This window comes from Drosophila suzukii, unplaced genomic scaffold, assembly GCF_043229965.1.
Source record: "Drosophila suzukii unplaced genomic scaffold, CBGP_Dsuzu_IsoJpt1.0 scf_11, whole genome shotgun sequence".
Classification (NCBI taxonomy): Eukaryota; Metazoa; Arthropoda; class Insecta; order Diptera; family Drosophilidae; genus Drosophila; species Drosophila suzukii.
Window position 1 is genome coordinate 268,569 of NW_027255898.1, and position 11,135 is coordinate 279,703.

The 11,135-nt window shown below is 47.4% G+C and overlaps 2 protein-coding genes across 2 annotated transcripts; both read left to right on the forward strand.

Moving 5' to 3' along the window:
• Positions 1-6,754: 6,754 nt before the first annotated feature.
• Positions 6,755-7,966, forward strand: LOC139354607 (kelch-like protein diablo). Its single transcript, XM_070998867.1, has one exon. The coding sequence runs from the start codon at positions 7,013-7,015 to the stop codon at positions 7,949-7,951; it is 939 nt and encodes a 312-aa protein (XP_070854968.1). The 5' UTR covers positions 6,755-7,012; the 3' UTR covers positions 7,952-7,966.
• Positions 7,967-8,413: 447 nt separating this feature from the next.
• Positions 8,414-10,913, forward strand: LOC139354606 (kelch-like protein diablo). Its single transcript, XM_070998866.1, has one exon. The coding sequence runs from the start codon at positions 8,655-8,657 to the stop codon at positions 10,488-10,490; it is 1,836 nt and encodes a 611-aa protein (XP_070854967.1). The 5' UTR covers positions 8,414-8,654; the 3' UTR covers positions 10,491-10,913.
• Positions 10,914-11,135: the final 222 nt, after the last annotated feature.

Genomic DNA, 11,135 nt, shown 5'->3' on the forward strand with positions numbered 1-11,135 from the left:
TACAAATCCTAACAGGCCCTTGTATCAATATAAGGTTATGCCTTTTGGTCTATGTAACGCTGCTCAAACTCTGTGTAGACTAATGGATTTGGTTATTCCAGCGAAATTGAGGACGAGAGTATTCGTTTATTTGGACGACCTCTTGGTTTTGTCTGACGATTTCGAGTCGCACATGAAGCTGTTAGAAGAAATCGCAGGCTATCTTCGTGATGCGAACCTGACAATAAACATAGCCAAATCAAAGTTCTGTATGACTGAAATTAAGTACCTAGGTTTTGTCATTGGTCACGGTGAGCTGAAAGTTGACCCGGACAAAGTAAGTGCAATCGAAAAGTTCCCTGCACCTACAACCGTCAAACAATTGCGCAAATTTCTCGGTCTAGCAGGTTGGTACCGGCGCTTTGTGGATAACTATGCCACGATTGCCGTTCCGCTAACTGATCTGCTCAAGAAAAATAAAGTTCTGTCGTGGACTCAAGCGGCAGAGGACGCTTTTAACCAGCTAAAAACCAAATTAGTCTCATCTCCAATCTTGAGGACACCAAATTTTAAGAAACCTTTCATTCTGCTTTGCGATGCAAGCCTGTACGGGCTCGGCTGTGTATTAGCTCAAGAAAATGAGGATGGAGTCGAACTACCCATAGCGTATATGTCTGAAAAGCTGTCTAAAGCGCAGCGAAATTATTCGGTCACCGAATTAGAGTGCTTAGCAGTCATTAAGGGCATCAATAAGTTCAGAGCCTACGTTGAAGGTCAAGATTTTTGTGTCATAACTGACCACGCTTCACTTCAATGGCTAATGCGACAAAAGGACTTGTCCGGCCGTTTGGCTAGATGGTCCATTCGTCTGCAAGGGTTCTCATTCACGATCAAACATCGCCGTGGATCAGAAAATGTTGTTGCCGATGCACTTTCGCGTCGCGAAGAAGAAGTAGTGTCTTGCATCTCCGACGGAGGACCCATTATTGACTTAAGTTCAAAGGAGTTTAATTCAGAACAGTACCTCGAACTGAGAAAACGGATTCATGACAACCAGTCAAAGCTACCCGATCTCAGGGTCGTGGATAATTTTGTGTATAAGAGAAATGAACCAGCGAAAGGAGACTTGTTGCAGGAAGAGGAATCATGGAAACTTTGGGTTCCAATCAACCTCGTCCACCAGGTTTTAATACGGGCGCACAATTCCCCCGATGCTGCACACATTGGAATGAACAAAATGATTGAGAAACTCAGGCGGCATCTATTCTGGCCAGGAATGGTAACACAGATTCGCAGCTTTGTTTCACAGTGTTCCATTTGCAAGTCGACAAAGAGCCCAAACAAGGTTCTTAGACCACCCATGGGGAGACCCACAACTTCAGACCGCCCATTTCAGAGACTGTATATGGATCTTCTTGGCCCATACCCACGGTCCAAGAAAGGAAATATAGGACTTTTGATAATAGTTGACCACTGTACAAAGTTTCACTTCCTACAGCCATTGCGAAAATTCACGTCCGAAATGATTTGCGAATTTCTGGAGAAGCACGTGTTTTACACCTTCGGTACACCAGAGTCCATACTCACGGACAACGGGTCGCAGTTCAAATCAGGTTATTTTAGAGCGTTCTTAACGAAATTCGGAGTCAGGCATATTTGCACAGCAATTTATTCGCCACAAGCTAACGCAAGTGAGCGAGTAAATAGATCGATACTAGCCGCACTTAGAGCTTATGTCGGCGCTGACCACACTAACTGGGATCTAAATATCGATGCGATAAGCGCGTCTTTAAGATCTAGTGTACACCGCAGTACAGGATTTTCCCCGTATTTTCTCTGTTTCGGTCAGAACATGGTAGCCAACGGAGAGGATTACGAATTGCTTAGGAATCTGGATTTGTTGACCGACGATGTGGCACTGAAAACATCTGACATGTTGCAAGTAGCACGCCAGCAAGCTAAAAAGAAGATTTCAGAATCACATGCCGCAAATGCTAGGGTATATAATTTGCGTAGCCGAACCGTTCAATTGCACGTTGGAGACACGGTATTCGCTCGCAGTTTCGCCCAGAGTAACGCAGCTAAAAAGTTTAGTAGCAAACTTGCGCCTGTCTTTATCAAGGCATCGGTGACGAAAAAGATCAGTCCGACATATTACGAGTTAACGAACGAAGCAAATAAGTCCTTAGGAGTATACCATTTGAAAGATATCAGAACCTAAAATGTGCATATCATGGAGCTGACTGACCCTTTGTTTCTTTCAGTTAACTCCTCTGTGAGTTCAATCTCTTGCCGAGTTAACTGTGGTGTGGGGGCCAGTCGTAAATGGAAATATAAACTTTTGAGAGAAATTAGAGTAAAGTCATTTTGCATGTAAATTCGCATATGTCTAACAGCTAAACGCAGAGTATAGCAGAGAGCAACGAATATCGTCTAGCTGACCCGCTTACACGTATTGTCTGTCAGCATAACAGCCTCTCTTTCTCGCGCGCACCGAAAACGTGTGAAGGCAGAAAGGAGAACAGAATCTGGAAAGATCCCGTTAGGTGTGCTTAGCAACGCCGCAGCGTACAGCCAGCTTCTCGCGTCAAGAGTTCTCGTTCACTTCGTTTAAAACTTTGAATGTAAACGGACGCAAGGCTGCTGCCGTAAGTAGAGCACAAACGGAAAATTACAACCCACGCGGTTCGAATTCTGTCTAAGTGTGTGTGCACCAGCCAAGTCTAAGCTAACAGGAGGATCATATATATTTTTACACCCAACTACTGGTAAATAAGAACACACAAATTTAACCGCATAGGCAGGCTATTAAGTGGCGTGTATTTCTATGTATTTTTTTTGTAATAGGAAAGGAGAAGAGGTTCTGTCGAAGCCGGCCGGCAACATCAGCGCCAGCGCGGCGTGATTGCGCCGTTTTTAATTTCGCAACCGGTCGGCCAAGACGAGACTTTGTTTTCTGGGTGTCAGTTCAAGCCAACCTGCCACGGCAGGGTTGCCACCTGCGGACACGTGTCGCGCTAGGTGCCCCCTGCGATCAGCAAAGGCGCGAACATTCTGGAAGGTGACCTAGGCTACAGATTGCCGCGAACGGCGTAAATCTCTGGCCCGGCATCCCACCAACCGCATGCCACGTGCGGCCTTGTAAAAACCGCCCTAATCGAAGGAAGTCTACCTGAGTGACCACTGTGGCTAGTGCATAACCTCACCCACACGCGCCACGCGCGGCATCCCCGCCCCAGCTCTGGCTAATCCATAGAGCGACATTTTGGAGGGTTATGGTACCAGTACATCAGTCATTTTTGGACCACTGATCGGAGCCGTGGTCATACTTGGATGAGGAAGTGAACGGATACCGGATGTGACTTTTGCTGCTACACCCACATCGCCTCACCAACACGCGCCACGCGCGGCAAAGGAAGTCTCAGCTCTGGCTAGTCCAGTGAGCAGTATCTCGGAAGGCGTGTTGTAAGCGCAGCAGACCCGGCACTTCGCCCGTATTCGCCACGTGCGGCTTGCCGATGGGAGAAGCCTCGCCATAGGCGAACGTATTTGAAGGAGAGCAACAGACCCGGCACTTCGCCCGTATTCGCCACGTGCGGCTTGCCGATGGGAAGAGCCTCGCCATAGGCGAATGAATTTGGAGGAAAGCATCGATTGATCAGACCCGCTGTCTGGCATGCGAAGACGCAGATCCCTTCGTATGTAGTGAGCTGTCGGAGGCGCTAACTTTTGTGTAGTTTAACTTTCGATCTATGTAGAGTAATTTCTCGGTACTAGCTTATGTAGCGTACCTTTGTATTGATTTAGTAGTAATTTTTCTTTAAGTTCTGACAATGACCATCCGTACATTCCACATAACTGATCTTGTCAGAAATTAATATGATAACTTGTCTTAAAAGCTTCCTTGCACAGCGACTTCGATGGGCCCACCGAACCTGCATCGCCGGAGTTTTGCGTAAGTGAAATATTGTTATCACCATATTGATTTTCTGACATTTGACCTAAATATATAAATGATATTATGATTATGCGTGCCAAAGCAAACGGACGGTTATTCGGTCAGATTGAGTCTTGTTATATTTTGAGTTAAATTTGATTTTTGAAGATGAAAGGATTTAAGTTGTATTGAAATCATGATTGTAGTTTCTAATTTTCTTTTGTTAATTGAAGTTGATAGTTCAACAATGGTTGAATAAATTTGTAACGCGGAATCGTGATTGATCTTGCTATGCCGCTGCTATATAAAGTAAAAATGTGAATAATGAATAAACATTGAATAAGGGATAATCGCAAACAATTTCACACGAGTTATCATGGTAGGGAGGGTACAGAAAGGGGCGGCAATATCATCGAGCCACCCTAACTCTTAATGTTTCCTGATTCGCTTGTGCCTTCAACGTCCGTCCGCGTGCCTTGAGTCCGTTTACACCCATTATTTTGTTGTTCGATCCTTTTAGATTACCGCTTAGTGCACTTAAAACTTTTTTCGCGTAGTACGGTGCGTGTTATAGAGAAGACTAGGAAGATCCCACGACAATCCGACGAGCTTAGCACCCAGCAATGCTAGAAGTGCACGAACCCGAATCTTCCTATACACTAGGTTATCCATAGCCTAGTGAACGCAGGCCTAAAAACCCTAGCTGTCTACTACAACTGAAAACGGAAAAGTTTTTTTGGGACAATCTATAGGTATTTATTAAGCTAATTCATATTCTTTGAAAGAGATAAATAAAGATGTACAGATCTTTAAAGGCCCACAAACCGCGAAAACCTGTGACGCCCACAATTTGCATGCTAGATAAAAAATTTTAACTGAAATGTATTGGTGTCGTCAATACCTATCGATTGATCCAAAAATAAATTTGCCACGCCCACTCTAACGCCCATAACACTTAAATCTGTCTACCGCCGGTAGGTGGCGCATTTTAGTCTCGCTTTGCTGCTTACATATCTCCATTTCCCTTTGAGTAACGGGTATCTGATAGTCGAGGTACTCGACTATAGCGTTTGTGGGCGTTTAAGTGGGCGTGGCAAACTTTTTTTTGGGTCAATCGATAGGTATTGATAAGAACAATACATTTCAATTTTCTATCTAGCATCAAAACTGTAGGAGTTACAGTTTTGGGCGGTTTGTGGGCGTTAGAGTGGGCGTGGCAGTCTACTGAAACAAACTTGCGCTGCGTAAGAAGCTCAGGAATCTGTACGCCAAATCTCAATAGCCTAGCTCTCATAGTTTCCGAGATCTCAGCGTTCATCCGGACAGACAGACGGACAGACGGACAGACGGACATGGCTAGATCGACTCAGCTAGTGATCCTGATCAAGAATATATATACTTTATGGGGTCGGAAACGCTTCCTTCTGCCTGTTACATACTTTCCGATGAATCTAGTATACCCTTTTACTCTACGAGTAACGGGTATAAAAATCATAAGTTATAAAAACAAACATCTCTTATTTTTGGTCCCAAGGAACTTAGCACTCACTAAGATTTTCAAATTTTTTCACAGATTCATTTATTTGTTTATTTATATGCATCATTTGTTGTTTTTCACGTCAAAAATTAAAATTTTTCACTGCTATTTTTTTTCCGCCACGTGTTTTTTCGGGAATCTTGTATTTTCCATTTTTTTAATACACATTAACTTGTTTTTACTCTCACTGATTAAATAAATAATGGTCTGCGACAGACTTACATGGGAATCGTATAGGTATCACTTTTAAACCACTGGTTTATTTTATTTAACTACGTAATTGCGTGCAATTCTAACTCCTTCACATACTCGTAAGTAAACGCAAGTGAAAAAGACGAAAAAAGACGCGTGCCTTCCAGAAAAACAACAAGCAACAACAACGGTTCCGCTAATCCGTTGTTGTTCTGTTTTTTGGCATGTCCCGTTTGGTCTATGCATCTTGCACATAAAAGCAGGGTATTTATAGACATATCCGACTGTGCAAATCGGTTTATAAAAATATATTCTTAAAACTTCACATATTATTAAATAATATTAATAAACCTATACATTTTTTTTAAGAAATACAAATATTTTAAAACAGAAACCTATTATTTTAAATGGTTGTTTTATCATTTACGAACAAATGTCGCAATATTCAAAAGGCAAGGGTGCACAAAAGTCTATATATTTTAGTTGCTGGTCCTCCTTCACACGCACTTTTCCGTCTGAGACATGGCGAGAGAGGAAGAGCCCAAAATTACTTTTTGTGCGTTCTCTTTGCGGACCTGACTTAGAGTGCGTCGCTTTGCCGCCGTTGCGCTCAGCTCTGCCGGCGTCGCTGGCTTCTCTGCCGACGTCGCAGTCGGCATCGTGATGATTGGGCGCTTAACTCAATTGTGGAACTGCAGGGTAGTGTCAAGGCTTGTCCTAACTACTTTGGTTTGAGAGCATTGGACTGAAAACGGAAGAGTTTTTTTGGGACAATCTATAGGTATTTATTAAGCTAATTCATATTCTTTGAAAGAGATAAATAAAGATGTACAGATCTTTAAAGGTTTTTGCCCGTCAATGGGACAAATGGGTAAAGGGTTCATTATTCAATAGAATAAGTTAGCCGCGCACTTTGCTCTCTCTGAGCGCCGGCAGGGCTTTTTTCTTTGCCGCTAAGTTCGGCCGGCAACTATTTACATACACACACATACACGCGTAAAAACATTTGGCATTGTCTGGCTCTGAGTAGTAGAGTAGAGTAGGCGTAGCATGGTCAATCGATAGGTATTTACAAGACTAATACATTTCAGTTAATATTTGGTTGAATAGCTTCGTTTGTAGTATCAATCGTGTGTTTCGACTTTTCCAGGCCAAAAAGAAAAACGATTTTCACTGCTGAGAAGTGCATTTCGCGCCAGGAATCTTCGATGTGGTCGCTTTAAGCCAGCAGCAAGATTGCATTTTCGAAATTTTCCGCCTGCAGCTGGACCTGGACGTGCTTTGTATCCGTGGAGAACAGAGACGCAAAGATAGACGCCGTGTGGGGTTGGGTTGCTTCCGGCCCGCTGCGCTTAGCAGCGAACAGAATGGGCGATCTGCCGGGCTCGGGCTCCACCGCTCAACCACGGGATGCTGCTGTCACCGGAACAGGTGGTAATTCCACGGCTGGTGGCGGCTCCGTTGGATCGACGGCAGTGGACCGACCTCCGTCGCCCGCCCGCCTCTCTCACACTTCCGAAAAACATCCGAAGGTCACGATCACGGAACTCAATATGCTGCGGCGCCATCGGGAACTCTGCGATGTGGTCCTGAACGTGGGCGGACGGAAGATCTTCGCCCACAGGGTCATCCTGTCCGCCTGCAGCTCTTACTTCTGTGCCATGTTCACTGGCGAACTGGAGGAATCGCGCCAGACGGAGGTCACTATACGCGACATCGACGAGAACGCCATGGAGCTGCTTATTGACTTTTGCTACACCGCCCACATCATCGTCGAGGAGTCCAATGTCCAGGCGCTCCTTCCCGCCGCCTGTCTGCTGCAACTGGTTGAGATTCAAGACATCTGCTGCGAGTTCCTCAAGCGACAATTGGACCCCACCAACTGCCTGGGCATCCGCGCCTTTGCCGACACACACTCTTGCCGGGAACTGTTGCGAATAGCCGACACGTTCACGCAGCACAACTTCCAGGAGGTGATGGAGAGCGAGGAGTTTCTGCTGCTGCCCGTCGGCCAGTTGGTGGACATCATCTGCAGCGACGAACTGAACGTGCGCTCGGAGGAGCAGGTCTTCAACGCTGTCATGTCCTGGCTCAAGTACAATGTCGCCGAGCGGCGACAGCACCTAGCACAGGTACTACAACATGTCCGTCTGCCTCTACTCTCCCCAAAGTTCCTGGTGGGCACGGTGGGCTCTGATCTCCTGGTCCGCAGCGACGAGGCCTGCCGGGATCTGGTGGACGAGGCCAAGAACTATCTGCTGCCGGCGTCGCTGGCTTCTCTGCCGACGTCGCAGTCGGCATCGTGATGATTGGGCGCTTAACTCAATTGTGGAACTGCAGGGTAGTGTCAAGGCTTGTCCTAACTACTTTGGTTTGAGAGCATTGGACTGAAAACGGAAGAGTTTTTTTGGGACAATCTATAGGTATTTATTAAGCTAATTCATATTCTTTGAAAGAGATAAATAAAGATGTACAGTTCTTTAAAGGTTTTTGCCCGTCAATGGGACAAATGGGTAAAGGGTTCATTATTCAATAGAATAAGTTAGCCGCGCACTTTGCTCTCTCTGAGCGCCGGCAGGGCTTTTTTCTTTGCCGCTAAGTTCGGCCGGCAACTATTTACATACACACACATACACGCGTAAAAACATTTGGCATTGTCTGGCTCTGAGTAGTAGAGTAGAGTAGGCGTAGCATGGTCAATCGATAGGTATTTACAAGACTAATACATTTCAGTTAATATTTGGTTGAATAGCTTCGTTTGTAGTATCAATCGTGTGTTTCGACTTTTCCAGGCCAAAAAGAAAAACGATTTTCACTGCTGAGAAGTGCATTTCGCGCCAGGAATCTTCGATGTGGTCGCTTTAAGCCAGCAGCAAGATTGCATTTTCGAAATTTTCCGCCTGCAGCTGGACCTGGACGTGCTTTGTATCCGTGGAGAACAGAGACGCAAAGATAGACGCCGTGTGGGGTTGGGTTGCTTCCGGCCCGCTGCGCTTAGCAGCGAACAGAATGGGCGATCTGCCGGGCTCGGGCTCCACCGCTCAACCACGGGATGCTGCTGTCACCGGAACAGGTGGTAATTCCACGGCTGGTGGCGGCTCCGTTGGATCGACGGCAGTGGACCGACCTCCGTCGCCCGCCCGCCTCTCTCACACTTCCGAAAAACATCCGAAGGTCACGATCACGGAACTCAATATGCTGCGGCGCCATCGGGAACTCTGCGATGTGATCCTGAACGTGGGCGGACGGAAGATCTTCGCCCACAGGGTCATCCTGTCCGCCTGCAGCTCTTACTTCTGTGCCATGTTCACTGGCGAACTGGAGGAATCGCGCCAGACGGAGGTCACTATACGCGACATCGACGAGAACGCCATGGAGCTGCTTATTGACTTTTGCTACACCGCCCACATCATCGTCGAGGAGTCCAATGTCCAGGCGCTCCTTCCCGCCGCCTGTCTGCTGCAACTGGTTGAGATTCAAGACATCTGCTGCGAGTTCCTCAAGCGACAATTGGACCCCACCAACTGCCTGGGCATCCGCGCCTTTGCCGACACACACTCTTGCCGGGAACTGTTGCGAATAGCCGACACGTTCACGCAGCACAACTTCCAGGAGGTGATGGAGAGCGAGGAGTTTCTGCTGCTGCCCGTCGGCCAGTTGGTGGACATCATCTGCAGCGACGAACTGAACGTGCGCTCGGAGGAGCAGGTCTTCAACGCTGTCATGTCCTGGCTCAAGTACAATGTCGCCGAGCGGCGACAGCACCTAGCACAGGTACTACAACATGTCCGTCTGCCTCTACTCTCCCCAAAGTTCCTGGTGGGCACGGTGGGCTCTGATCTCCTGGTCCGCAGCGACGAGGCCTGCCGGGATCTGGTGGACGAGGCCAAGAACTATCTGCTGCTTCCGCAGGAGCGACCGCTGATGCAGGGTCCGCGCACCAGAGCTCGCAATCCGACCCGACGAGGTGAAGTGCTGTTTGCCGTGGGTGGCTTGTGCTCCGACGATGCCATAGCCTCCGTGGAGCGCTTCGATCCGCAGACAAATGACTGGAAAATGATCGCTCCTATGAGCAAGCGGCGCTGCGGAGTCGGCGTGGCCGTGTTGAATGATTTGCTGTATGCAGTGGGCGGTCACGACGGCCAGAGCTATCTAAACAGCATCGAGCGGTATGATCCGCAAACCAATCAGTGGTCCTGCGACGTGGCGCCTACCACTTCCTGCCGCACCAGCGTGGGCGTGGCCGTGCTCGACGGCTTTCTGTATGCGGTTGGTGGCCAGGATGGCGTTCAGTGCTTCAATCATGTGGAGCGGTACGACCCCAAGGAGAACAAATGGTCAAAGGTGGCCCCGATGACCACACGACGGCTGGGTGTGGCGGTAGCTGTCCTTGGAGGATACCTATATGCAATTGGTGGCTCCGATGGACAACGTCCGTTGAACACTGTTGAGCGATACGATCCCAGACACAACAAATGGGTGGCCGTCAGTCCAATGTCCACGCGAAGCAAGCACCTGGGCTGCGCTGTCTTCAACAACTACATTTACGCCGTCGGCGGACGGTACGATAGCATGGAGCTCTCGTCCGCCGAGCGCTACAATCCACTGACCAACACCTGGAGCCCCATCGTGGCCATGACCTCTCGTCGCAGTGGGGTTGGCCTGGCCGTCGTGAATGGACAGCTGTATGCGGTGGGCGGTTTTGATGGGTCCGCCTATTTGAAAACCATCGAGGTCTACGACCCAGAGACGAACCAATGGCGTTTGTGCGGCTGCATGAACTACAGCCGACTGGGCGGCGGCGTGGGCGTTATGCGGGCCCCCCAGACTGAGAACTATATGTGATGCGAAAACAGTTTTAAGCAACAAAATCCCTGAAACTATTCCAACTCCTAGCCCTTCCATTGCTGATAAAATACCGTTGTCTTGTCTCATTCTCCCCCCCGAACACATGCTATCTCGAGTGCAGGATTCGCAAGGATTCTGTTGTCTGATGGGAGCAGCAGCCGACGACGTTGCCCTCGCAAACGTTGCCGCCGCCGCATTTCTACTAACAATATCCGCAATCGAAGCCAAATCTAATCAACTAAATCCCTTTCACCCCATTGTCTAGCATTATAATCGCATTGTATTAATTGATAATTGTTTATTTGGTAGAGCCTGAAGCGCGTGTTTGTTAGACTTTCCCAGCGTTAGCATAACCCCTTTCCTCCCGTACACCTGCAATCTCATATATATATATATTTTATAAAGAACTTAATATCTAAATGTTGCTGGTGTTATTTCATGGAAATAGCTAGCTCATAACCATGCCTTCTTTCGAAAAAAAAATCAGAAAGAATTCTATTTGCCGCGGATATTAGATTGCAATTTTTTACATCCACACATGCATAAACACATACATGTATGTATGTATGTATATCGTTTTCTGGCTCTAGTGTAAAGGCTTGTCCTAACTACTTTGGTTTGAGAGCATTGGACTGAAAACGG

Bases quoted from the DNA above. Each gene is read 5' to 3' on its own strand.
- LOC139354607 (XM_070998867.1), top strand. From the start codon at position 7,013: ATGGGCGATCTGCCGGGCTCGGGCTCCACCGCTCAACCACGGGATGCT.
- LOC139354606 (XM_070998866.1), top strand. From the start codon at position 8,655: ATGGGCGATCTGCCGGGCTCGGGCTCCACCGCTCAACCACGGGATGCT.